This window comes from Ornithorhynchus anatinus, chromosome X1 (assembly GCF_004115215.2).
Source record: "Ornithorhynchus anatinus isolate Pmale09 chromosome X1, mOrnAna1.pri.v4, whole genome shotgun sequence".
Lineage (NCBI taxonomy): Eukaryota > Metazoa > Chordata > Mammalia > Monotremata > Ornithorhynchidae > Ornithorhynchus > Ornithorhynchus anatinus.
In genome coordinates this window covers 1,964,089-1,990,234 of record NC_041749.1, presented here as the reverse complement: position 1 = coordinate 1,990,234, position 26,146 = coordinate 1,964,089, and the positions used below count along the sequence as shown (strand labels likewise).

Below are 26,146 nucleotides of genomic sequence, written 5' to 3'. Positions count from 1 at the left end.
CTCAATGTGGAGGGAGCCCCACAAGCCATTTCATTGCGTGGGAGTCCTGGGAGACTCTCCCACTGTTTCTCCCAGCACGCGAGGTGGAACGCAGAATTCTCAACTTGATGACCGTTGGTCAGATCGGGCATCTGGAAGCTTCCTCCCTCCCTCATCCGGCTTCCCCCTTTGGCGGCATTTACATTTAGATTGAGTGAAGAGCATGGTCCATTTGGTAGGGTACATTTTGGTACGGGGAAACATCCTCTAATGGCCGTACATTCGTTAAAAGAAATTAGGAGCAAATTATCATTGGGAAGCGCCTAAATCTACAACCCTGGGATGGGAGCCAAAATATCGCCTTACTAAGTCTTACCTCATCAGACACAGGAGGAGTTGAAGAAGTTTAAATCAAGCATAGTGAGATACTTGATGTGTTAAGAGAGAGGGAGGCCCTAGGGATTAGAGATTAGAGAACACGGTTTGGCAGAGGAATCATTTCAACGGACTCGATCGGCCCGGGGATGGTCCCAGGCAAGGTGATGAGCTGAGAAAGCCAAGGCCTATGAGGTGTGACTGTTATCCAAACTGCCTGTAGGAAGGCCTGGTCGCCTGCTTTCCTCTTTTCTCCTTTTTCCTGGCTACGCGGCCACCCACCGATATAGCTACCAAGTCATGGTAGGCCCAGAAAGAGGCATTTACTAAATCCAGGGATGAAAGGTGCTAACTCATCATCAAATTTCTTCTTCCTGCCTGGCTGTCTGGCCACACGTACACCCACCCATCATGTCTCCTCAGCCCCACCAGAGCTGCTGCTCACCGGAGGGTGATTTTACGTCCGATTCTAGGAATGTGAGTTCTCTTTCATTCATTCAGTCGTATCTACTGAGCGCTTACTGGGTGCAGAGCACTGTACTAAGTGCTTGGGAGAGAACAATATGATAAAACAGACACATTCCTTGCTCACAGCGAGCTAAGTCTTGAGGAGATTTGATTGAGAAGCAGTATGGCCTAGTGGATAGAGCCCGGGCCTGGGACTCAGAGGCCCTGAGTGTTAATCCTGACTCTGCCATTTGTGTGCTGTGTGATCTTGGGCAAATCACCTCACTTCTCTGGGCTTCAGTTATTTCATCCTAAAAATGGGGATCAAGAGTGTGAGCCTCACGTTGGCCTGGGAAGGTGTCTAACCCGATTTGTTTGTATCTAACCCAGAGCTTAGTACAGTGCCTGGCACAGAGTAAGCACTAAACAAATACCACAGTTATTATTATTATACCACCCCAATCCCCATGGTTCAAGAGGCAGACACGTCGACATGGGCCACTCTGCAGCAGGCATTTTAAGAAGACATCCTTAAAATGCCCCAAGAAATGGCTTTGTTCCTGAAGTTAAGAGGATGCTAATCTTGGCTCTACCATTAGAAAAGCAGCGTGGCTTAGTGGGTAGATCATGGGTTTGGGAGTCGGAGGACGTGAGTTCTAATCCCGGCTCCGCCACCTGTTTGCTGTGTGACCTAGAGCAAGCCACTTAACCTCTCTGTGCCTCAGTTACCTCATCTGTAAAATGGGGATTAAGACCGTGAACCCCCCGTTGGGACAACTGATTACCTCTTATCTACCCCAGCACTTGGAACAGTGTTTGGCACGTAGTAAGGGCTTAACAAATACCATGCTAATAATTATCATTATTATTTTCTGCTTGTTGTGTAACCTGGGACAAGACACTTGACTTCCCTCTGCCTCAGTTTCTTCATCAGTAAAATAGGGATAAATGGTCTCACCTCCTACAATGGACACACCTCATATAGAGACAGGGCCTGTCTCTAACCCGATTATTCTGTACCTACCCCAGCACATAGTAAGTGCTTAACAAATACCCCAGATATTATGATGATAGGAGATTGGCTGAGGCCGTGGCGCCCTTACCTCGACCAGCCCAGCTCTGTGGACGTGGCTCAGAGAGATTCTTCTGGAAGGAGTTAAAGTCCTTAGCTCCGTGTTTTACAGCAAAGTCCTGGATCTCTCCAACTCCTCATGAGTGTTTCTTAGCTTCCCATAATAGGCTTCTGGGGGGCTTCAGTCTGACTAAAGAAGAATGTGTGCTAGATATCATTAAACTGTCGATAAACAGGAATGAGCACGGAATAAATTCATTCTCTGAATATTCTCTGAACACATGCCTTGCATGCATTGAGGGAAGCAGTTTATCCTAGTGGAAAGAGCATGGGCCTGGGAGTCAGAGGACCCGGGTTCTAATCCTAGCTCCGCCACTCACCTGCTCTGTGACCTTGGGTAAATCACTTATCTTCTCTGTGTCTCAGTTACCTCCTCTGTAAAACAGGGAGTTAGACTGTGAGCCCTCTCTGGGACAGGGACTGTGCCCAACCAGATTATCTTGTCTCCACCCCAGCATTCAGTACAGTGCCTGGCACATAGTAAATACTTAACAAATACTGTTTTTAAAAAAGAGGATTTGTAGGGTAAGCCACATCACATTAACTGTTTCTGAGAGTGCACTTTCACACAATTGCTTCTCCTCTAATTATCCTTCAATGTTAACTTTAATCAAGCTAACTGCAACTTGACTTGGCCATTCCGAATGATTGAAATGGGATCTGTAGCAAATTTCTCACCCCAAAATGGAGCAGTGACCCTTCTTCTGAAAAAGCTGTACTTGATGAGACGAGTAATTATTGTAAAAATGATCTACGATCCCCTACGTGCATGATTTTCTCTGATCTCACTGCCGGTAAATTCAGTCTGTGGATCATGCAGTCACAGTTTATCTGCCAGTCCCATGAGCACTCATGGGTAGAATTCCACTGCCTTCTTTAAGCATTAAAGACAAGGCTAAAAATAAGTGTAATTTTTAATGGTTACATTTTGACAGTTCGTCTGACACCCCCCGCCCCTCGGCTTCCTGCTTTGGTTCTTTATGTCCTAGAAAAACCAAATGGAATCTCTTCTCAGAAAAATCTGGGAAGCAGGGGAGGCTGAGGGTATCATGCCTGATGTGGACTAGTGATCGCTTTCTCCCCGGAAAGCGGAAATAAGCCCAATTATGTCAAATGGTCAAACTAATCGGGCTACATTTGGCCACATACCACAGACGCGGTGAAAGAAATGCTATCAGAAAGAGACTCCAAGAAACGTTAATTTTCGAATCGATGAGTACAAGTCAAATTTAGCAAAGGGAATCTTGCATTCCTCAGCATAAAACCACAATGCATTAGGAATGAGTTTTAATGAGATTGAATGCGTGTCAGGTTCAGCCAGAAGTGAAATTTGATATTTTCCTAAAACACAGTGTGATTAGGGGAAACCTTGACACACTCTGAATTATATGAGAAAGAACCCAGCTATTACAGCATGTCGCTAAAAACTCTGGACACACGACAGGAAATTTGTGATTTTATTTCCCCACTTGGGAATTTTCATATTGTCGGTGATTACAGGAATTCCGGCCTTCAGTTTCCCATTATCCGGAGTTAGGTATCAGTCGTGCTAGATGAAGCTACTTGTATTTTGCATTTGGGGATTTTTCTTTCTTTTGAAAGCAAACGAAAAAGGAACTGGTTTCCTAATACTATATGCATATTCACAAAGCAGAGAAGAAAATGTTCCTTAGCAAGTATTAAGTTGAACGAAGCAATTAGCTGTTTGGATGATTAAACGTAAAACTGTTGTCATATCTCTCAATATCCTTCGGTTGAATGTAAGGTCAATGGCAGGGATGCGTTCTTTTTTCTTAAAGATCCAGGCCTTCGTATTGCTAAACTGTAACACTTATATGCCCCCTTGTGGTACTATTTCCTTCTTTGAATTTATAATGAAATTTGGAAAAAACAAAAACGAACAAAACAAAAAAAAACCTTCAGCTAAACCAATTTTCAAAGGTCCAGTCAAATGCAAGTTATTGCAGATTTTCTCAAAAATAGATTCTGACTTGCTTTATTTTAAAATAATAATAATGTTGGTATTCGTTAAGCACTTACTATGTGCCGAGCACTGTTCTAAGCGCTGGGGCAGACACGGGGGAATCAGGTTGTCCCACGTGGGGCTCACAGCCTTAAAAGAGTCAAGGTTAATGTGAAATCAGTTAATTAAGCAATCCATGGCAAATAGTGAGCACTTACTGCGTGCACAACACTGCTAAGCACTTGGGAGAGTATAATACGATAGAGTTGGGAGATACCATCCCTGTCTGCAAGTAGTTTATAATCTAGAAGGGGAGACAGACATTAAAATAAATTAAAGATAGGTGAAATGAGAATTAGGATACATACATAAGTGATGTGGGGTAGGAGTAGGGTGACTATTAAAGTGTTTAATGGAAATGATAATGTTGGTATCTGTTAAGCGCTTACTATGTGCCGAGCACGGTTCTAAGCGCTGGGTTAGGTACAAGGTTATCAGATTATCCCTCGTGGGGCTCACTGTCTTCATCTCCATTTTACAGACGAGGTAACCGAGGCCCAGAGAAGAGAAGTGACTTGCCCGAAGTCACCCAGCTGACAAGTGGCGGAGCTGGGATTAGAACCCACGACCTCTGACTCCCAAGCCCGGGCTCTTGCCACTGAGCCACGTTGCTTCTTGGGAAACGGACCCAAGAGTTTGGTGACACGGAGAGGATGGCAAATAGACAGGGGAAATGAGGGCTAGGCAGGAGAGGCCCCTCTTCAGGACAGACATCTAAGGAGACTTAAACAATGATGTGATCTCTGAATGAAATTCAAGGCATGGTTCAGATTTAAGAATTTTAGAACATAAAAAATACCACATGTGTCAGATCAATGGGTCCTTAGCTCAGTCTTCTGTCTTCCCTGATCTGCATTATTGTCCTTGTCTTTTTACGTTGTCTTTTTGTGGGTTTTATTGTTTCACATTTCTTTAGAGCGTTAACTCCTTGTGGGCAGGGAATGGCACTGGTTTCTTTTGTCTTCTCCAAATCCTTTTGTCCAGAATATTGCCTCCCTTGAGTGCCCAATAAGTGATACTATGACTGCTACTAGAACTAGTTGTATCCTTCCTCTGAACCCACCCTAACATTTCTTTTTTGTCATTTATTTTTAAGCTAGGAGTGATTTGCAGGCAGGAAGCAAGTGTATTTGAATAATAACTTTGTTCGCATTTTAAGCAATTTATCCATGACATTTATTGAGTGTTTACTGTGTGCAGAGCACTTCTGGCTCTGAACCGTTCCTTGTTACGCGGGGCTTGGAGAAAGCCAGGAGACACTCAGACAGTCAGGATGGAAGCAGATGGGATGGGAGAAGGGGAGTGGGTATAGCAGATGGGAGACGGGGTGTGGATTCAACAGATTCCAGGGTGGGAACTCCCCGATTCCTCTCTCTCGTCTTCCCTCCCCGAGCTGCGATGCATTCTTCAGTTCAGAATGGACTCCCGTCGAGAGTCCGGTTACCCTCTCAGTTAGCTGGCCATCTGGACTCTGATGAGGCTCTCCACTGATTGCAATATATTCTTATTTGGTTATTGAAAATGGGGATCCATGATTAGAGCTGAGGGACGATGCTTTGTTTGACATGGGTTCGAATCTCAGCTCTGCCACTTGTCAGCTGTGTGACTGTGGGCTAGTCATTTAACCTCTCTGTGCCTCAGTTACCTCATCTGTAAAATGGGGATTAAGACTGTGAGCCTCACGTGGCACCACCTGATTACCCTGTATCTCCTCCAGTGCTTAGAACAGCGCTCTGCACATAGTAAGCGCTTAACATATACCAACATGGCGATAGCCAGGGAAGCGTCCTCTACATCTGACCCCTGGATCCCTCTCCCCATACTACCGAGACTCCCATCGGATGCTGCTCAAACCCACTGATAACCGTGCGAGCCCTCCGCTTCTCCCCGAACCTGAAGGGTTTGCTCTGCGGCCTAACCCTTTAGACGAGAGGCTGTTATCCTCCCACGTTGCCGTGACTCCCATGAGCCCCTTCCCTAGGGTGGGAAGGACTCAAATGATGGCAGAGTGAGGCCCGCTCAAGGGTTACAACGTTGAGAAGGCCACCGCCATGGCTGCTTGGTAAAAAGATCCACCTGTACCTGGCTTACTTGGCTTGCGAAAAGCAGCGTGGCTCAGTGGAAAGAGCCCGGGCTTGGGAGTCAGAGGTCGTGGGTTCTAATCCCGGCTCTGCCGCTTGCCAGCTGTGTGACTTTGGGCAAGTCACTTCACTTCTCTGTGCCTCAGTTACCTCATTTGTAAAATGGGGATTAAAACTGTGAGCTCCATATGGGACAACCTGTTCACCTTGTACCCCCCAGCGCTTAGAACTGTGCTTTGCACATAGTAAGCGCTTAACAAATACCACCATTTATTTTTATTTTATTTTGGCTCGTTAGGGAAAGTGGACCAAATTCCACATGCCACAGAATCCCAGGAGAACTGGTACTTCCAATGATCTAAGATGACTTGGGCGTCCTATTTTGGGGGGACTGTCTGAGTTCTGTGAGTTCTTTCCCACACTCTGTCATTTCAGGGGATGGTTTTAAGGAAGGGGGTGGGCGGGGAAGTTCTGGGCTGATAGTGGTGAGAGCAGAACAGTGAGGGTAGAGGGGCAAGAATGAATATGATCCTTTGAATCTTATTCATCTTTCTGCTTCCACAACTGACACATGACTAACGCCAACCTCTTAAGGGAAAAGTCTAGACGACAGGCACAGAGAGGATGATTCTGTTTTTCCACAAAACGCTGGCAAATAAGATCCTGTTGGACAAAGGTACCATAATTTTCAAACTGGTACACAGGCAACATTGTCAAAAATTATGTTTCAAATCAGTAGAGACTAGGCTTCTGAGATTGTAGCTGTTCGGCTGTTTTCCTGAATCTAAGATTTTAGGGTCTTTTCATTTAATAGTATTTATTGAGCGCTTACTATGTGCAGAGCGCTGTACTAAGCACTTGGAATGTACAAATCGGTAACTGATAGAGACAGTCCCTGCCCTTTGACGGGCTTACGGTCTAAACGGGGGAGAAATCGAATCGGGGGTCTTCTGAAACGATGCTGCTCCCAAAATCTCCTCATCTCCATGATCACCCCTGACTTTCAGCAGGAGCCCATTAAGCTCATTGCACCCCAAACCTGTCACTGGATTTTAGAGAGAGTCATACCGGGTTGAGCCTACAGCCAGTGTATCAACAGCCCGGACTGAAATAGCCCTTTGCAAGAAAACCAGTACCAACTTGGGAAATGTGCACATTTACTCAGTTGATATGAATATGCCAATCAGCAGACATGCTTAACGCTTCTTACAGTATCATTTCTGAAGTTTGCCAAAATGCAAAGGAAACAAAATCAAAATGCAGTATGACTCCCTAGGCCTTGAAAAACAATCTCCTGCCCTAAGTCACCTGCTTTGTAGGATTTCTACAAAAGAATCAGTTTTTGAATACTCTTGTGAGGGAGCCGAAGACACCCCACCTCTGTTTGGTATTAACTATTCATCCTCACGAGTAAGGCTTTTGTTGGGGTTACAGTTCAGTTGGTTATATAATTTGACTCTGCCTTCTGGAAATATTGTTTATCGATGAGGTCGGTAGAAGGGAGACTATTTTTTCCTTCCATCTGTGGGGCATTCAGTCCTGAAGGAGGGTTAGGTGGCTAAATATGTCAGGTTAAATCACACCATTCTCAGTCAATGGAAGAGCTACTGGTACACATCAAACTCTCAAAACCACAAAGCACATTTAGACAGATAAATGAGAAGTGACGTGGCCTAGTGGGCAGAGCACAGGCCTGGGAGTCAGGAGGATATGGGCTCTAATCCTGGCTCTGCCACATGTCCGCTGTGTGATCTTGGGTAAGTCGCTTAACTTCTCCGTGCCTCAGTTACCTCATCTGTAAAATGGGGATTAAGACCGTGAGCCCCATGTGGGACAGGGACGGTTTCCAACCTGACTGGCTTCTATCTCCCCCAGAGCTAAAAACAGTGCCTGACACATAGTACGCGCTTAACAAACCCCATCCTTATTATTAAATAAAGCTTATGCAACAGAAGTGCCCTACCAGGATTTTATCATCTTCCCATCTGGAGTTTTAATTTGCGAGGCACGGCCAGTACAGGGAGGAAAACTCAGAAACAGCAAAACAGGTACAATGCCTAAACAGCTCAACTGAGCACTGCCCAGTGTCCAGCTGGATGGAATGCCCATATCTTCCATTCTAGGTATTCAGAAGAAAAGCCAGGAAGGGGGGCAGACTAAAAACACTAATCCAAATAAACTTGAAAAGGGTTAGTTTGTTTCTCATTGCATGGTGTTCTCTCTCTAAAGTGGGACCATCGGAAAAGCTGTTGAACTCAGCAAAGGTAAGAATAATAATAATGATGATGATGATGTTGGTATTTGTTAAGCACTTACTATGTGCAGAGCACTGTTCAAAGCGCAGGGGTAGGTACAGGGTAATCAGGTTGTCCCAAGTGAGGCTCACAGTCTTCATCCTCATTTTACAGATGAGGGAACTGAGGCACAGAGAAGTGAAGTGACCTGCCCTCAGTCACACAGCTAAGTGGCAGAGCCGGGATTCGAACCCGTGACCTCTGACTCCCAAGCCCGGGCTCGTTCCACTGAGCCACGCTGCTTCTCTAAAAGAGTCCTGTTTCATTTCTCTCCGTTAGGTCCAGGCCCAGTGGAACAGTGATGACATAGGGCCTAGCATCATGAACCGAATTCCCTAACAGATGTCCTCCAAGTCGTCCGGATCCTGCTGTTTGTTACGCATCCGAACCAAGAGAGGCCCAGGACACCGATCGTAGCCTCGAGGTGGCCTTGGTCTTCAGCCCCCCTGGAGAACGTGGAGGTCACCGGGAGAGTAAGGGATTTTTGGTGAGCTCCGGGCATGCCGGTCAGCTACTGGCTGGGCCCCGGATCGCCCGGTGGGCAGGCGTGAGGATGTCGAGTAGAGAAGAATCGAGCTTCCGGACCAATCCTGAAAGGAACCCCAAATGTAGCACACATTTCTTCCTTACAGTCATCAGGCAGTAGTATTTATTGAGCACCTACTGTGACAAGAGCTTGGGAGTGTACCACAGACTGGGTGGACCCAATTTCTACCTTCAAGGAGCTGACATTCCAAACGGGGGTTAAAAGAAGTCAGTCCATGTGCAAATAGTTCCTTCCTCTGGGACAGGCAGATAGGATTATACAATCTGAAATAGCACACTCTAGTAGACAGGATTAGCAAAATATAATGACCTCTAAAGTGAGAATGATTGAGAAAAGTCCTCTCTTTTATTCAGTTTTCTGCTGCAATTAATGCCCAACAAACCAACATAGAAAAGCAGTCTGGCCAGACTAATTATCAGCACGAAGTAAATCCATTCCAACTGGGGACATGCCAAGAACACTACCTCGAATCACAGTGGCCCTTAATTAAGTGTAAAACGTTTTCCAGAACCTTTTCCCTGGAGTGGCTGGCATCAACTATCTGGCATCCAGGGTTTTCCATCCTCTGGTAAGACATTTCCACCCTATAACAAAGAAAAAAGAGAAAATGGTGGAGGCTGAAAATACCAACTTGAGCCAGGATACAACAGACGTTCGGGGAATCTTCAGGTGCTTTCCAAAGAGACTGGACCGGGCTACCCACTATCCACGTCTCACTGTGTCTGCTGATTCACAGAGAATCCGCTTCTTCCCTCTTCCCGATGAAAGCCAGTGCTCGTGAAACCTATCCACTCACTGCGTGGCCACGGCTCTTATTCTCATACATTTTCATCTCACCCACCTTAACAGGGCATGCAGTTCATACAGCTTTAGAAAATCATTTCAGAATAAAACTAGACACGGCTATTTCCGAAAGCAAAGACACGACACCGACTCAGATCGATGCCAATCCACGCACCAATGCAGGTGAGATCACCTGCTCATAAATCTGGTCTCTTGGACGTTATTTTAATTGTGATTAATCATGAGTACTTCCTAGCTTAGTCAAGCACGATCGTATACCGCCCGTTAGTCTTCCACTGCTAAGTGTTCACCACCTTACCCAATCTGTATTTCAGCAAATTTGATTAGAATGTCCTCAATCCCTTTATCTGGATCGACCACTCGACTGGCTCTCCACGGAGCCATCCGTGACTGCCGTTTTGACGAATCTAAATCCCAACTGACTTCACACTCTTTCCTACACCAAATGCATTTTTCTTTTGAATTTCAGCAGGTGATGAGAATGAGCAAAGGGCGAATATCGAAACGGGTGTCGCACGGTTGAAATTGGGAAGACGAAAGGCAGGAAGGCAGAGGAAATGTTTGAAGTTGTAGGATAATATGGAGCAACTGGCCACTCTATCTTTAAGCACATCCAGCCTGCATTCCCACTATAAAAGCTTGTTTAGGGTGGTTTCCGGCCATTTCTGCGATTTACCAAGAAAACTCTGGATTCCAAGCTAATCATTAAGACGCTTCTTCCCCAAGGTTAGTTCCTACTAAGGAAGGCCGCTTTTGGAAGTAATTACCTTCATATTTTTATGGGGCAACAAAATTCTAACCGTCAGCCTGAGAAAGATGGCCCCAGAGCCGACTGAGTTACTACGCACCGATCTGATTACCATTTTGGTAATTATTGAACAGGATATGTTCGACTACGAAAATTAACTGTGCATTATCTGAACTTCAACAGCCTTTATTTCTATTTCTATTTAATTATAGTTTAAACTTAACCATTTCTACAAGTTCCCTTAGCGAATGTGAACACATATGAGACGTTCACATCTTTAGCAGTGGAATCAACTGCAGCTGGAGAAAATTTGCCAATTAAAAACAAACGAAAAGACAAATTAATCACCTCAGCAGACAGCAGTCATATAATGTTCTCAACTCGCAGCTTCTTACAGAGGAAATTAGCTCAGTTTAGGAGTAAAAAAAAATGACTCACTTTGTTTTATAGTAGATTTTTGCTATTTTTAATCAGTGTTTATATTCCCACATAAAAGAAATTCTTTCCCAGTGCTGTGCTCATTACCAGAAAACAGATGCTTAGACGACGACCAGGACTAAGAAAATGCACAGTGGGGAATTTGGGGGGATTGCTGCAGTTAGCCTTAGTGTTTGCTCTTTCCCTAGAAATTACTGGGCTTTTGTTTTAAATTTATAACAAGGCCGTCAGGGATTCTGCTCTTTCTTTGTGGTCACTGGCGGAGGTCAGGGGTGTTAGCTCTTTTCCAAAACATTCAAACTGCAGCATCACTTCACTAGTCTCAAAGCCACAGTCCATCACGACCGTCGGTCATTCATTCACTCATTCGATCGTATTTATCGAGCACTTACTGTGTGCGGAGCTCTGTACTAAGCGCTTGGAAAGCACGATACAGCGATAAAGAGAGACAATCCCTGTCTACAACGGGCTTACGGTATGGGAGGCGGGGGGAGACGGACATCAAAACAACTGAATAGGCATCAGTATAAACAAATAGAATTACAGATATATACATATATACATGAGTGCTGTGGGGCCGGGGGGGGTGGGGGTGCGGGGGAGAGAGAGCAAAGAGAGCAGGTCGAGGTGATGCGGAGGAAGGGGCGGGGTGCTGAGGAAAAGGGGGCTCAGCCTGGGAAGGCTTCTTGGAGGCGGTGCGCCTTCAGGAGGGATTTGAAAGAGGGAAGCGTGATTATTTGGAGGATTTGAGGAGGGAGGGCGTTTCAGGCCAGAGGTAGGCCGTGGGCCAGGGGTCGGCGGCGAGACGGGCGAGAACGAGGCACAGCGACAAGGTTGGCATCAGAGGAGTGGAGTGGTGCGCGGGCTGGCATTTAGAAGGAGAGAAGGGAGGTGAGGTAAGAGGGGACAAGGTGATGGAGAGCTCTGAAGCCAACAGTGAGTTTTGGTTTGATCCGGAGGTTGAGAGGCAACGACTGGAGATATCCGAGGAGAGGGGTGACGTGCCCGGAATGTTTCTCTAGAAAGATGATCCAGGCGGCAGAGTGAAGTATGGACTGGAGTGGGGAGAGACAGGAGGTTGGGAGGTCAGAAAGGAGGCTGTTGCAGTCATCCGGTCAGGACAGGATGAGTGACCGCACCCATGCGGGAGCGGTCTGGATGGAGAAGAAAGGGCGGATCTTGGTGACGTCGTGAAGGCGAGACCGGCAGGCTTTGGTGACGGACCGGATATCTGGGGTGAATGAGAGGGCAGAGTCAAGGAGGACACCAAGACCGCGCGCCTGTGAGACGGGAAGGAGGTCGTACCGTCCTCAGTGACAGAAAAGTCAGGGAGGGGACGGGGTTTGGGAGGGAAGATAAGGGGCTCCGTCTTGGCCGTGTTGGGTTTGAGGTGGGGGAGGACATCCGAGTAGACGTGACCTGAAGGCAGGAGGAGATCCGGCAGTCTGCTGAATCCACAATGTGGGCAGCGCACTGTCCTAGATACATACTGGGGGCAGAGCACTGTGCTGGATGCGTACTGGGGGCAGAGCACTGTGCTCAGTGTATATAGTGGAAAGAAAACTATGCTGTTCTCAGAGCACTGTGCTGGACCCATATTGCGTGCAGAGCACTGTAGAAGATGCACTGTCCGGAAGATAAACGGTCCGTTTATTACTGAGGCAGCGTGGCTCAATGGAAAGAGCCCGGGCTTGGGAGTCAGGGGTTCGAATCCCGGCTACGCAGCCTGTCAGCCGTGTGACTCTGGGCAAGTCACTTCTCTGTGCCTCAGTGAGCTCATCTGTAAAACGAGGATGAAGACTGGGAGCCCCTCGTGGGACAACCTGATGACCTTGTATCAACCCCAGAGCTCACAACAGTGCTTTGCACATGGTAAGCGCTTAACAAAAACCACCATTATTTTGTATATATTTGTATATATTTTTATTACCCTATTTATTTTGCTAATGAGGTGTACGTGCCCTTGATTCTATTTATCGTGATTACGTTATCCCGTTTTTGTCCGTCCGTCTCCCCCGATTAGACTGTGAGCCCGACACTGGGCAGGGATTGTCTCTATCCGTTGCCGAATTGTACCTTCCAAGCGCTTAGTACGGTGCTCTGCACATAGTAAGCGCTCACTAAATGCCATTGAATGAATGAATGAATGAATGAATCCATAATGTGCGCAGAGAACAGCATCCGGTGTTTGAAAACGAAGAGGAAAAGAGGGAGAGACAGCCCCACCACGTGTCCCTCCGGAAGACCTACTTTTGGCGGAACAAGTCGTTGGCCTCCAGCTCCATTTCTTCCTCCGTCTTTTCTACGCCTCGCCTCTGGATCCGCCGAACCCTCTCCTCGGAAGACAACGTAAGCAAGAGCACGAGATCGGGCTTGAGCAAGTCCCGCGGCCACTGGTACACGCCATGGTGAGCAGGGGGCAGGTTCTGGAGTCCTCCGCTGACCTCGGTGGCTATGGCAAACGCGGCCGTGCTATGCCAGTACCTGCCTCAACAGAGAAGCCGACTGAGGGGCCGGACGGAAAACCCACAGAGGAAACAAGCACCTAGAAGGACTGGGGGCCAAAAAATCCAGTTTTCTCCCTGAGTACGGTACTTTCTAGTTTCCTTCCCGTTGGAGCAACCGCCCAGGCTGAGATAACTGTTCGTGCGCTAGTTTAATCGAGACATCTGTAAATATCCGAATATGAAGCTTTACGCTCCTAAATTCAGGGGCCCGTTAAATTGGAGACCCCTTATGAGCGGCGAAGGCATCCGGGAAGCAGCATGGCCTAGTGGACAGGGCGCGGGCTTGAGAGTGCCAAGGTCATGGGCTCTAATCCCGGTTCCACCACTCGTCTGCTGCGTGGCCTGGGGCAAGTCGCTTCACTTCTCTGTGCTTTCAGTTCCCTCATCTGTAAAATGGGGATTGAGACCGTGAGCCCCAGGTAGGACGGGGACTGGGCCCAACCCGATTTGTTCGTATCCACCCCGACGCTTGGTACGGTGTCTGGCACCTGGTAAGCGCTTAACGATTATCATCGTTATTATTATTGTTCTGATGATCCTGTACCGACTTTAGCACTTAACACGTAATACCGCTCTCGATACATGCCGTTTTTTTATCAGGCCTCTTACCATTTGCCTTCTAGGACTGGTCAGTGGGAAAATTCTCACCTTGAACCACTGAGGAAGGAGGATATACCGCATGCCTCTGGCTGGAACTCTCTCCCCTTACTGTCTGGCAGAACACAACTCTCCCCACCTTCTTAGCCTTATTAAAATTATATCACCTCCAAGAGACCTTCCCTAAGCCCTTATTTCCCCTACTCCCTCTCCCTTCTGTGTTGCCCTTTCACTTGGATTTGTACCTTTTAAGCGCTTGCTACTCACCCTACCCTCGGCACTTATCCATAATTCATTTTAATGTCTCTCTCCCCATCTAGACTAACAGTGATGATGATAATAACGATAACGGCACTTAAGTGCTCACTACGTGTCGAGCACTGGTCTAAACCCTGGGGTAGATACAAGCCATTCAGGTTGGACACAGGCCCTGTCCCACATAATGGGGCTCCCGCTCTTAATCTCCATTTTACAGGTCAGGGAACTGAGGTCCAGTAAGTCAAGTGACTCCCCCAAGGTCACACGATGCCAATGTGGTGGAGCCAGGATTAGAACCCAGATCGTTCTGACTCCCAGGCCCGTGATCTATCCAAGAGAAGCCATCAGACAGCTCCTTGTGGGCAGTGAGCTTGTCTACCGATTCTGTTTTACTGTACTCTCCCAAGTGCTTAGCACAGTTCCTTGCGAACGGTAAGGGGAGAAGCAGCGTGGCTCACTGGAAAGAGCCCGGGCTTTGGAGTCGGAGGTCATGGGTTCGAACCCCGGCTCTGCCACTTGTCAGCGGTGTGACTTTGGGCAAGTCACTTCACTTCTCGGTGCCTCAGTTACCTCATCTGTAAAATGGGGATTAACTGTGAGCCCCACGTGGGACCATCTGATCACCCCGTATCTACCCCGGTGCTTAGAACAGTGCTCGGCACATAGTAAGACCTTACCGAATACCGACATTAAGTGCTCAGTAAGTATGACTGATGATAAACGTCCACTCCTGTTGATGTAGTACTAGAAGCAGTAACCGCCATCGGCATCACCACCATCCCCATTTATGGACCACTTGCTCGGTGCAGAGCAACGATCTAGACGTTAGACAAGAACAGAATGACTCAGTGACCTGTCCTCTGTCCACAAGGTGCTTACCTCTCCAACGGGGGAGACAAACATAAAGATATTCCCAAGTAGAGTGATCAGACAAGATACTACGGCCCACGATTAGAGAAGGTAAGAGCAGGGAGCGGTACACACACACACTCTACTGCCCTCTTCCAAGTGCTTAGTACAGCGTTCTCCACACGGTAGGTGGTCAGCCAATACTGATGTTGGTATTTGATCAGCGCTTACTATGTGCAGAGCACTGTTCTAATCCCAGCTCTGCCACTCGTCAGCTGTGTGACTGTGGGCGAGTCACTTCACTTCTCTGTGCCTCAGTTACCTCATCTGTCAAATGGGGATTAACTGTGAGCCTCACGTGGGACAACCTGATTACTCTGTATCTACCCCAGTGCTTAGAACAGTGTGCTCTGCACATAGTCAGCGCTTAACAAATACTGCTCATCGACTGACTGTGAGGTACCAATGTGATCTTTCAGTGGACACCGACATTTCCCTCAGGTCTTTCTGCTGATCACCCCAGACCCTCTACACCTGACCTGGGCACGGACAGATCCCCAGCTGCACGCACCATGCTGGAACCCACCAATGTGCTCTCAGGGTCCACAAACCCCACGGCAGCTCAGGACGCTTCCTGGACTTTTCCTAATAATAATATAACGTTGGTATTCGTTAAGCGCTTACTATGTGCCGAGCACCGTTCTGAGCGCTGGGGTAGACGCGGGAATCAGGTTGTCCCACGTGGGGCTCACAGTCTTAATCCTCATTTTACAGATGAGGTAACTGAGGCACCGAGAAGCGACTCGCCCGAAGTCACCCAGCTGACAAGCGGCCGAGCCGGCATTCGAACCCACGATCTCTGACTCCAAAGCCCGTGCTCCTTCCACTGAGCCTGGCTTCCGGCTCCTGGGGCCACTGGCCAGCATGCGACCTCAGGTTTGGGGACCACCTTCCGACGATAACAACGATAACAACGATTAAGCGCTCACTATATATCAAGCACAGGGTGAGATATGGGCTAATCGGGGCAAAAACAGTCCCTGACCCACATGGGGCTCACAGTTTAAGAGGAAGGGACAGGCCGGTATTTATCCCCACTTTAGAGATGATGAGATGGAGACCCAGAAAGACTGAGTCACTAGCGTCCGACTCTTCGGATTCCCCGGCCCAGGGTCTTTCCATAAGGATGTGCTGCCTCCCCGGAAAAAGAGCCCCACTCCTCTCCGGCAACGCCCGCTGGCGTTTGACGCACCGGGAACAACACCTAGAATCGAAGACGTCTGGTTACTCACCTGTCTATAATCACAGGAGATTGGGTGGAAGCTCTAGCTATTTCGGAAGCCACGATATAATTGCCCAGAGAGTAAAATGCTCTTTTGATGATCGTCGGTTCCTTGTCGAAGACTTTCCTCCACTCGTCCATACAAGGCGGCGGTGACTTCAAGAGAACGGCGTTCAGTGACTCCGAAACGGACCGAGTGACTGTTGTTTTGCCTGCAGGTCACACGGCAAATGGAGAATGTCTGATTCTTACGGATGAGGGAAGGGACAAATGCGGGCGAGTCTTTCAAAAGGTAAAAGCAAAGACGTATCTTCATGCTTTAATCCGCAGCAGATATTTAAGTAGAGTTACTTGAAACTCTTTCTTGATGGAATCACATTCATTCCATCATATTTGTTGAGAGCTTACTGTGTGCAGAGCGCTGTACCGAGCGTTTGGAAAGTACAATTCGGCAACAGTTGGAGACGATCCCTACCCAACGACGGGCTCACAGTCTAGAAGGGGGAGACAGACAACAAAACCAGTGCGCGGGCATCAATAGCATCAAAATAGATAAATAGAATTATAGATATATACACATCATTAATAAAATAGAGTAATAAATATGTACAAATATACACCAGTGCTCTGGGGCAGGGAATGGGGTAGAGCAGAACGAGGGAATAGGGGTGACGGGGAGGGGAGGAGGAGCAGAGAAAAAGGGGGGCTCAGTCTGGGAAGTCCTCCTGGAGCTGACAGTCGGGTGGCTTCATGGATAGATCACTGGCCCGGGAGTCAGGAGGATCTGGGTTCTAATCCTGGCTCCACCACATTCGTATCATATGACCTTGGGTGAGTCACTTCACTTCCTGGACCTCAGTTCCCTGATCTGTAAAATGGAGATTAAGAGCGGGAGCCCCATGTGGGACAGGGACTGTGTCCAACCTGAACGGCTCGTATCTACCCCAGGGTTTAGAGCAGTGCTCGACCCACAGTGAGCACGTAACAAGTACCATTATCATTATCATTATTACTATTAGCCTGAAGAAGGCGAGCACTCAGTAGGGCTTTGAAGAGGGGAAGAGAGCTAGTTTAGCGGATGTGAGGAGGGAGGGCGTTCGGGGCCAGAGTTAGGACATGCGCCGGGGTCAACGGCGGGACAGGCAAGAGCAAGGCCCAGTGAGGAGGTGAGCGGCGGCAGAGGAGCGGAGTGTGCGGGCTGCGACGGAGGAAGGTGAGGTAAGAAGGGGCAAGGTGATGGACAGCTTGGAAGCCAATAGCGAGGAGCTTTAACTTCATGTGAAAGTTGACAGGCAACCACTGGAGATTTTTGAGGAGGGGAGCGACACGTCCAGAGCGTTTCCGCAGAAAGATAATCACATGTCCGTCCCCCAGGCAGGAAGACCTCCACTTTCTTGCGCTGGGGCAGTACGAGGCTTTGTTCGAAAGGAATATCTGTCCCAAGACATTTTCTCTGGATACGATGTTGGAAACAGAGAAGCAGCGTGAGTCAGTGGAAAGAGCCCGGGTTTGGGAGTCGGAGGTCATGGGTTCGAATCCTGGGCTCTGTCGCTTGTCAGCTGCGTGGCCGTGGACAAGTCACTTGGCATCTCTGTGCCTCAGCTACCTCATCTGTAAAACGGGGATTAACTGTGACCCTCACGTGGGACGACCTGACGACCCTGTATCTCCCCCAGCGCTTAGAACGGTTCTCTGCACATAGTAAGCGCTTAACGAATACCAACATTATTATTATCATATACCCATCGATCTCCTTTCTGCCATTTTATAAACTTAGATGATCGGGAAACATCTAGTACTAAATGAGAAAATGTGAGAAAGGGGAAAAAGTAATACTAATTTATTAATAGTTATCATTTATACTATTTATAATACTCTTCACTGATTATTATGAGCTAAAGTACTGTTCTGAGAGCTGGGCTAAATACAAGATAATCACGTCAGCCTCACTGTCCCACTCGGGTCTCACAGTCCGAGTTCGAGAACTGGCAGTGAATCCCCATTTCACAGATGAGGAAACTGAGGCGCAGCAAAGTTAAGGGACCTGCCCGAGGTCACACAGCAGACAAGTGACGGAGCCAAGATTACAGCCCAGCTCCTCCTGCCTCCCAGGCCCGTGCTCTATCCACTGAGCCACGCTGCTTCTCAATCGATGAATGGCATCGACTGAACAATTACTGTGTGCAGAACACCTCATTCGGAGACTACAACAGCGTAAGCAGACATGACTCGACAATCTTATCGGTGGAAATACACATTAAAGTAAATGGCAAACTGGGTAGCAATACACGCAACGTAAGTGTGAAGCGGGGGTGTTCTGACACGGTGAGAGGGTCTGGACTCAGGTGCTGGCTGGCCCAGAAAGGTGGGGAATAATTCAGGAAGCCAAGCGTCCTCGCCCTCTCCGTACTTCAACTCTTCCTCCGGCACAAGAGGATAGAAAAATCTACGCCGGGAAGTGTGACTTTGAAATCGATAAACTAATCATTCAATATTTAACTCGTTAAAAATACGAAGCGAGTTCTTAAGGCTAAAATGGGTAACAACTCCATAATATTTCGTTCCTTATTTCAGGGCTGGACGTGTTCCCCTGATGAATTTAGAAAAACCACCACACCCTCATCTGTAGATGGCGGGTTTGGGGGGTGGTTGGGGATAACTTTTAATTATTTAATCTCTGGGAGTCGGAAGACCTGGGTCATAACCTCAGCTCTGCCACCTGCTTGCTGTGTGACCGGGAGCAAAGCGGCTTGATTTCCCTGTGCCTCGGTTTCCTCGATTGTAAAATCGGGATGAAACACCCGTTTTCCCTTCACTTTGGATGGTAGGACAGGGATCCAGTCTAATCTGATCGCACCGGAGCTACCCCAGAGTTTAGTCAGGCGCTTGGTGCGTAATAAGAACTTAACAAATACCCCAATTATTATTACCTAATTTACATCTCTCCTTTCGTGATGAGCTACGGGGCCTTGTCAATTACTTCAACGGCTCCAGTAAACTGCTGATGAAGTGAAACTGCACCCAATTAGTCATCGATTTAACGAAGAAATAGAGACCTAATCAGATGGAAGGGCCAAGGTCACACCTGCGACATCTAATTTGGAATTTTAGTTCTCAATAGCATAATAAATGGAATGCTCTGGTCCCACAGCCTTGCGACGTGTACTGAGATATTCCCCGAAATCGACGGAGAGGCAAACATTTCAAGCTCTACACCTGGAAATGTGCTCACGATGAGGCGAAGTAGTTTCCTAATCCCCAGAGGGTAGCCTCATTATGTACCTACAAAAAAATTATGTTATTTTTAGACTAAATTGCTACGATTAAGATAACAAAAGGTTTCAGCTATTTCTGAGTTATGAGACACGTTTTCATCCTAAATCACTCAAAACGTTACCCAGGAGGGGATCGGCTCTGGCCACTTTAGGAAACTCCCAAGTCACCCCTCCCGCTTACGGGCCGACCTGCCCCAGGCCTCCCCACACCCACTCAGGGCCGCAAAGTCAGAGGGAGGAGGTCAGAACTCGGGAGAAGGGGCTGGGGGACAGCCCCCGCGGGGATGGGAAGGGGGCCGGGGAACAAACCTCCCTGAGCCTCCTCCTCCAACTCATCCCGGCTGCTCTCCCTCGATCCCTCCCCTTCTCTCCCCACCTGGAGGCAGCGGCAGCGAGGCCCACTGCAATGGGACAGTAGCAGAGAAAGAAAAGTCAATAAAAGTTACCAAAATAGACCCTGAAGAGAGGGAGTTATCGCGGCGCGGTGAGGGGCAGAGTGGGGCAGGGGCACGCATTGGCAGGGAGGCGCGAGAGCCCGAGGTGCAGGCAGGGGCCTGGAAACCTCTGGCGATGGGGACGGCCGTGCTGGGAAGAACAGAGTGAGGATACTTTCCCAGTGAATTCCCGAAATTCAAGTATGTGAGAAACTGACTCCCCCCCCGCCCGTTAACTTATAATTATTATTATTATTATTATGGTATTTGTTAAGCCCTTATCATGTGCCAAGCACTGCTCTAAGATCCGGGGTAGAGCAAAGGTAATCAGCTTGTCCCACGTGGGCCTCGCAGTCTTAATCTCCATTCTACAGATGAGGAAACTTAAAATATCTCAAGAAGCCAAGAACCCCGTGGCAAAGAACATTTCAGGGAGATGGTCTCACACTGGGATGCCAAGCTTCCGGTCCACTTCCCGGGCTCTCTTGGAGGAGGCAGATTGCCAAAGGAAGCAAGGAGGGAGAAGGAGCCCCTTTTCTGAGCCTGAAACACTCCAGGCATCCAAACTGCAGCTATGTGTCGAGAAGCGGTATGGCTCAGTGGAGAGAGCACGGGCCTGGGAGTCAGAAGGACCTGGGTTCTAATCTTGGCTCCGCCACACGTCTGCTGTGTGACCCTGGACAAGTCACTTCTATTCCTCTGGGCTTCAGTTACCTCACCTGTAAAATGGGCATTCAGAGTGTGCGCCCCATGTGGGACAGGGACTGCGTACAACCCGATTAACTTGTATCTACTTAGAAGAGGGTTTAGTACCTAGTAAGGCCTTAACTTGTACTACTATCATTCCCCCTAGACCGTAAGCTCGTTGTGGGCGGGGACTGTGTCCGTTCATTGTTGTATTGTACTCTCCCAAGCACTTAGTTCAGTGATCTGCCCACAGTAAGCGCTCAATAAATACGCCTGAATGAATGAATGAATGGAAGATGGTGTCCTTTTCCTTCGAATGGGACTCTCCATTCAATGACCCGCTGATTCATGGTTTCGAAATGGGACTGTGATCATCTTGTTCTGCAAAGAACGATTTTACCTGTGGCATCCAGTCCTTCGATAACTATGACAGGAAAAGGGCCCTTCTGGCCAGCCTCTGGCCAACGGTCCACCAGGTCCAGGACAGCCTGGGCTTCCGGGATTAACGGCAGGCACTGCAACAACAAAGTCCCATTATCGGCAAATGACTCGAGCTCCTCTGGGCCCCGAGCACAGCGGTTTCCTCACCGGTAACGTACGCTTTAGGTACGTGACGACTACACAAAAGCCCTGACGGTGCAAACGGCCGAAGGAAGACGGCAGAACGGACCAGTGACAACGGTCGAGCGGAAGCACGTGTTCTTTGCGTTCACTCTATTAATAGCTCTTGTTATTATTGCTACTGTTCTCGTCTGTCCGTCTCCCCCGATTAGACTGTAAGCCCGTCAGAGGGCAGGGACTGTCTGTATCTGTTACCTAATTGTACATTCCAAGCACTTAGTACGGTGCTCTGCACATAGTAAGCGCTCAATAAATACTACTGAATGAATGAATGAATGATTGAATGAACAGTGTCCTGTGAAACATAACTCCGCTAGACGGTTAGTTCCTGGAGGGCAGATATCCTATCTACCAACTCTCTTTGACTGCACCCTACTAAGCGCTCAATAAATACCATTGAGTGACTGACTCAACTCACTTGGGTTTCACCATCGTCAAGAGTAATTACTGAGCACCTTGTGGGTGAAAACACAGCACTAGATAAGTAGGAAATATATACTTAAAAAGAGTAACTGATTCCATCTCTCCCCTTTAGAAATTTACAGCAGAATATACAAGGGCGAAGTCCTAAATGAAACGATAAGTGCAAAGGATAAACTCAAGTTCATTGCGGCTTGGAGGAAAGAGGACGGGTCTGGGAGTCAGCAACGCCAGGTCCTAGTTCCCACTCTGCTCCTGGCCTCCTGTGTGGCCTTGGGCAAGTCATTTCACTTCTCCGGGATTCAATCTGAACGTAAAACTGGGGTAAATTTCCTGCTCTCTCTCCAACTTGGACTAGGAGCCTAGAAATAGAGCGGGTCTGATCTATCATGTATGTATAAGGAGTTGTCAACGGATGCCATTAAAATTGCATAAGTAAATCAATTAGATCATTAATCAAAAGTAGATCTCTGTGTTTCGATATAGATGATGCGATAGAACGATGGGAAGGGCTGGGATTAATCAGGGAATCCTCCCGGAGGAGGTGACACCGTAGCACGGTTTGGAAGTCGGAAAGGGATGCGGTTCGGTGATGGACGGGGGAGGAGGGCACTCCGGGCAGTGGGTAGGGAAGAAGCACGGGCTCGGAGGAGAGCTGAGTTTCAGGAATTAGCAATCTCTCAGAATCGGCACGGTCAATCTGAAAATCAATCTCTCGCACACCACTTATTTCTGGATTTGAAAGGTCGTTACTTTGATGCAAGCAATAAGACACTGAATTACTGACGGTGAAGAATCCACCGTGGAAAACACACAGATGATCGCCAAGAAGAATGAGACAAAACAACTGAAATGATTCTTCTCAAATAATCCTCCATGGGAATATCATCTTCTTGTCTATTACTTTTTTAAAAAAAGTGCTCGATGGCCAGGTGTGAGTGCTCGAGTAAGGGGATTCCAGGCTCGGGATTCTAAGGTTCTGGTCCCAATCTTCCTGTACCCGGGTGAAAGCCACAACTGCGTCCATTGGGGGGGGGGGGGGTGGAGGTGGCACACACCTGATCTCACTACCCTCTAAGTATTTAGTATTTATTGAGCGCTTTCTATGTGTAGAGCACTGTATTAAGCGCTTGGAATGTACAATTCGGCGACAGATAGAGACAATCCCTGCCCACTGACGGGCTTACAGTCTGATCGATGACAACGCCACTGAGCAGGGGAGAAGGATGAGGCCCAGGGAGGTTGGGGAGAGGAGCAGCCTGAGAAGCATCGGGAAGAGGGAGTTCCAAATGGCCCGGTGAGAGGCAGCATGGCGTAGTGGGGAGAGCTCGGGCCCGGGAGTCAGAAGGGCAGGGGTTCTAACCGCAGCTCCGCCACGCAACTGCTCCGAGACCTCGGGCGAGTTGCTTCACTTCTCCGTGCCTCAGTTCCCTCATCTGTAAAATGGGGATAGAGACTCTGAGCCCCACAGGGGACAGAGACTGTGTCCAACCAGAACTGATCGTATCCAGTGCCTAGTACAGTGCCTGGCACACAGCGCTTAACAAATACCGCTATTATCATCATTATTATTATCGTAAGCAAATTGGGTTGGTAAGCGCTTAACAAATGCCATAAATATCATTATAATGATCGCAAGTCAGTTGGGTTGGTAAGCCTCTCACCAATACCATTATTATCGCAAACAAATTGGGTGGGAAAGAGCTTAACCAATACCATCGTCATTATCACTGCAAGCAAATCGGGTCGGTGAGCGCTTAACAAATACCATCGTTATCACTATAATTATTGCAAACCAACTGGGTCGGTAAGCGCTTCAGCAATACCACGAATCGTACATTCCGAGCGCTTAATACAATGCTCTGCACATAGTAAGCGTTCGATAAGTATTACTGAATTGAATGAATGAATCACGATTGTTATCACGAGCCAGATGGGTCGGTGGACGCTTCACCAATACCATCACGACGACTGTTTCCGGCAGAGTGGGCTGGATACGGTCCCTGTCCCGCTCGGGTCCCCCCAGTTTTAATCCCCATTTTAGAGAGGAGGGAACTGAGGCCCAGAGGAGCGCCGTGAGCAGCCCCGGGGGCCCCGGCAGAGAAGCGGTGGGGCCGGGAATGATGACGGTAATAACGATAATACTAACTGGGGTATCTGTTAAGGGCTTATTACGTGCCAAGCACCGTTCTAAGCGCTGGAGCGGTTACAGAGTAATCAGGTCGTCCCACGTGGGGCTCACGCTTCTTTTAACCCCCATTCGACGGACGAGGTAACTGAGGCCCAGAGAAGCGAAGCGACTCGCCCGAGGTCACGAGGCAGACAAGAGGCACGTGGCTCAGTGGAAAGGGCCCGGGCTCGGGAGTCAGAGGTCACGGGTTCTAACCCCACCTCTGCCACTTGTCACCCGTGTGACTTTGGGCAACTCACTTCACTCCTCTGTGCCTCGGTTCCCTCATCTGTAGAATGGGGATTAAGTCTGTGAGCCCCACATGGGACGACATGATTCATTCGGTAGTATTTACTGAGCGCTTACTACGCACAGAGCACCGTACTAAGCGCTAGGAATGTACAATTCGGCAACAGAGAGAGACAGTACCCGGCCAATGATGGGCTCACAGTCTGAACGGGGGAGACAGACAGCAGAGCGAAACAGAACGGAACGGAAAACAAGCCAACGTTTTTCAAGATAAATAGAATCGAGGGGACGGGACGCACCCCTCATTGACAAAATCAATAGGGTCATAAATGATCCATACAAAGGAGCACAGTGCTGAGGGGAGGGGAAGGGGGAGGAGCAAAGGGTGGGGGAGACGCGGGGGGGGGGGAGCAGAGGGAAGGGGGGGGCTCAGCTCGGAGAAGCAGCGCGGCTCAATGGCAAGAGCCCGGGCTTAGGAGTCAGAGATCACAGCTTCGGATCCCGGCTCCGCCGCTCGTCAGCTGTGCGACTTTGGGCGAGTCGCTTCACTTCTCGGTGCCTCAGTCACCTCATCTGTAAAACGGGGACGAAGACCGCGCGAGCCTCAGGTCGGACGACCCGATTACCCTGCATCTACCCGAGTGCTTGGGACGGTGCTCGGCACGCCGTACGCGCTTAACTCATACCGCGTTATGATTCTCAGAGGAGGGGGAGGGGGAGGGGCAGAGGGTGGGGAAGGAGGAGAGGGGGCGTAAAGGGAACGGGGGGGGGGGGAGGGGAGGTGACCCGATGACCTTGCCTCCCGCACCCCAGCGCTTAGAGCAGTGCTGGGCACACAGTAAGCGATTAACAAATACCATTATTACGAAGTGGCGGAGCCGGGACCGCCGAGCCCGGGCCCTTCCCCCCCTCCCCCGGGCCACGCTGCTGGTCCCCGGGATGCTCGGCGAGGGGCGGGCCGACTCCCGGCGGGATGACTTCCGGCCGGGAGGGCCGACGGCGTCGGTCGCCATGGAGACGGGGCGGCGAAGGATGCTCTTAGGGCCTCACCTGGCGGAGGACGCGGCGGGCGGCCCGGCGGCCGGGGAAGACGGCGGCTCCCAGCAGGACCGGGCGGGCGGGGGCCGGGGCGGGGGCCGGGGCGGGGACCACCCGGCTGCGGGCCCCCCCGGCCCCCCGGTCGCGGTGCCACAGCCGGCCCGCCCCGTCCTCCTCGAAGACGCCCAGCAGGGGCGGGGCGGCCCCGCCGACCCGCAGCCCCGGCCAGGCCTCGGCCCCCCGGGCGTGGAGGAGGAAGCCCCGGGCCTCGGGCCCCGGGCCCGGCCCCCGGTAGGTCAGCAGCCCCCGCACCCGCCCCACCACGCTCAGCTCCGCCCGCAGACGCTGCAGCAGCCAGGCCGCCCGGACCGCTCGCCCTCCTCCTCCTCCTCCTTCCTCCCGCTCCTCCCGCTCCTCCCGCTCCTCCGGGAGCAGCACGGAGTAGCAGCGGCCCCGGGCGGGGGCGAGCAGGGCCCGGTGCGGGCCCGGCCGGTCCCGCCGCCGCCGCCGCCCCGCCGCCGCCTCCTCCTCCTCCTCCTCCACCTCCCCGCCGCACAGGGCCAAGTGCGCCGGCTCCGCGCCCCAGGCCTCCACCCACAGCCGGCCGCCCGGCTCCATGCCCCCCGGCCCCGCCGCCCTGCCCCCCGGCCCCGCCGCCCTGCCCCTCGTCCCCGGCCCTCCCGGCCGGCGCAGCGCCAAGAGGCGCAGGGCAGAGCGGGGAAGCGGCACCATGGGGACCGGCCCGCCCCTCTTCCTCCTCCTCCTCCTCCTCCTCCTCCTCCTCCTCCTCCTCCTCCCCCGTCTCGCCCTTCCCCACCTACATGCCCCGCCCATTCTCCTTCTGCCCCGCCTCTTTCCCTCTCTCTCTTCCTCTGTCTCCCCCTCTCTCTT

At 49.8% G+C, this 26,146-nt stretch overlaps 1 protein-coding gene across 1 annotated transcript; it reads right to left on the bottom strand.

Moving 5' to 3' along the window:
- Positions 1-9,200: 9,200 nt before the first annotated feature.
- CMPK2 (cytidine/uridine monophosphate kinase 2) lies at positions 9,201-25,873 on the bottom strand. Its single transcript, XM_029050208.2, has 6 exons — positions 25,799-25,873; positions 25,268-25,600; positions 21,158-21,272; positions 16,372-16,573; positions 13,119-13,352; positions 9,201-9,462 (listed from the first exon to the last, which is right to left on the bottom strand). Exons 1-6 carry the CDS (start codon positions 25,871-25,873, stop codon positions 9,339-9,341), a joined length of 1,083 nt encoding a protein of 360 aa, XP_028906041.1. The 3' UTR covers positions 9,201-9,338.
- Positions 25,874-26,146: the final 273 nt, after the last annotated feature.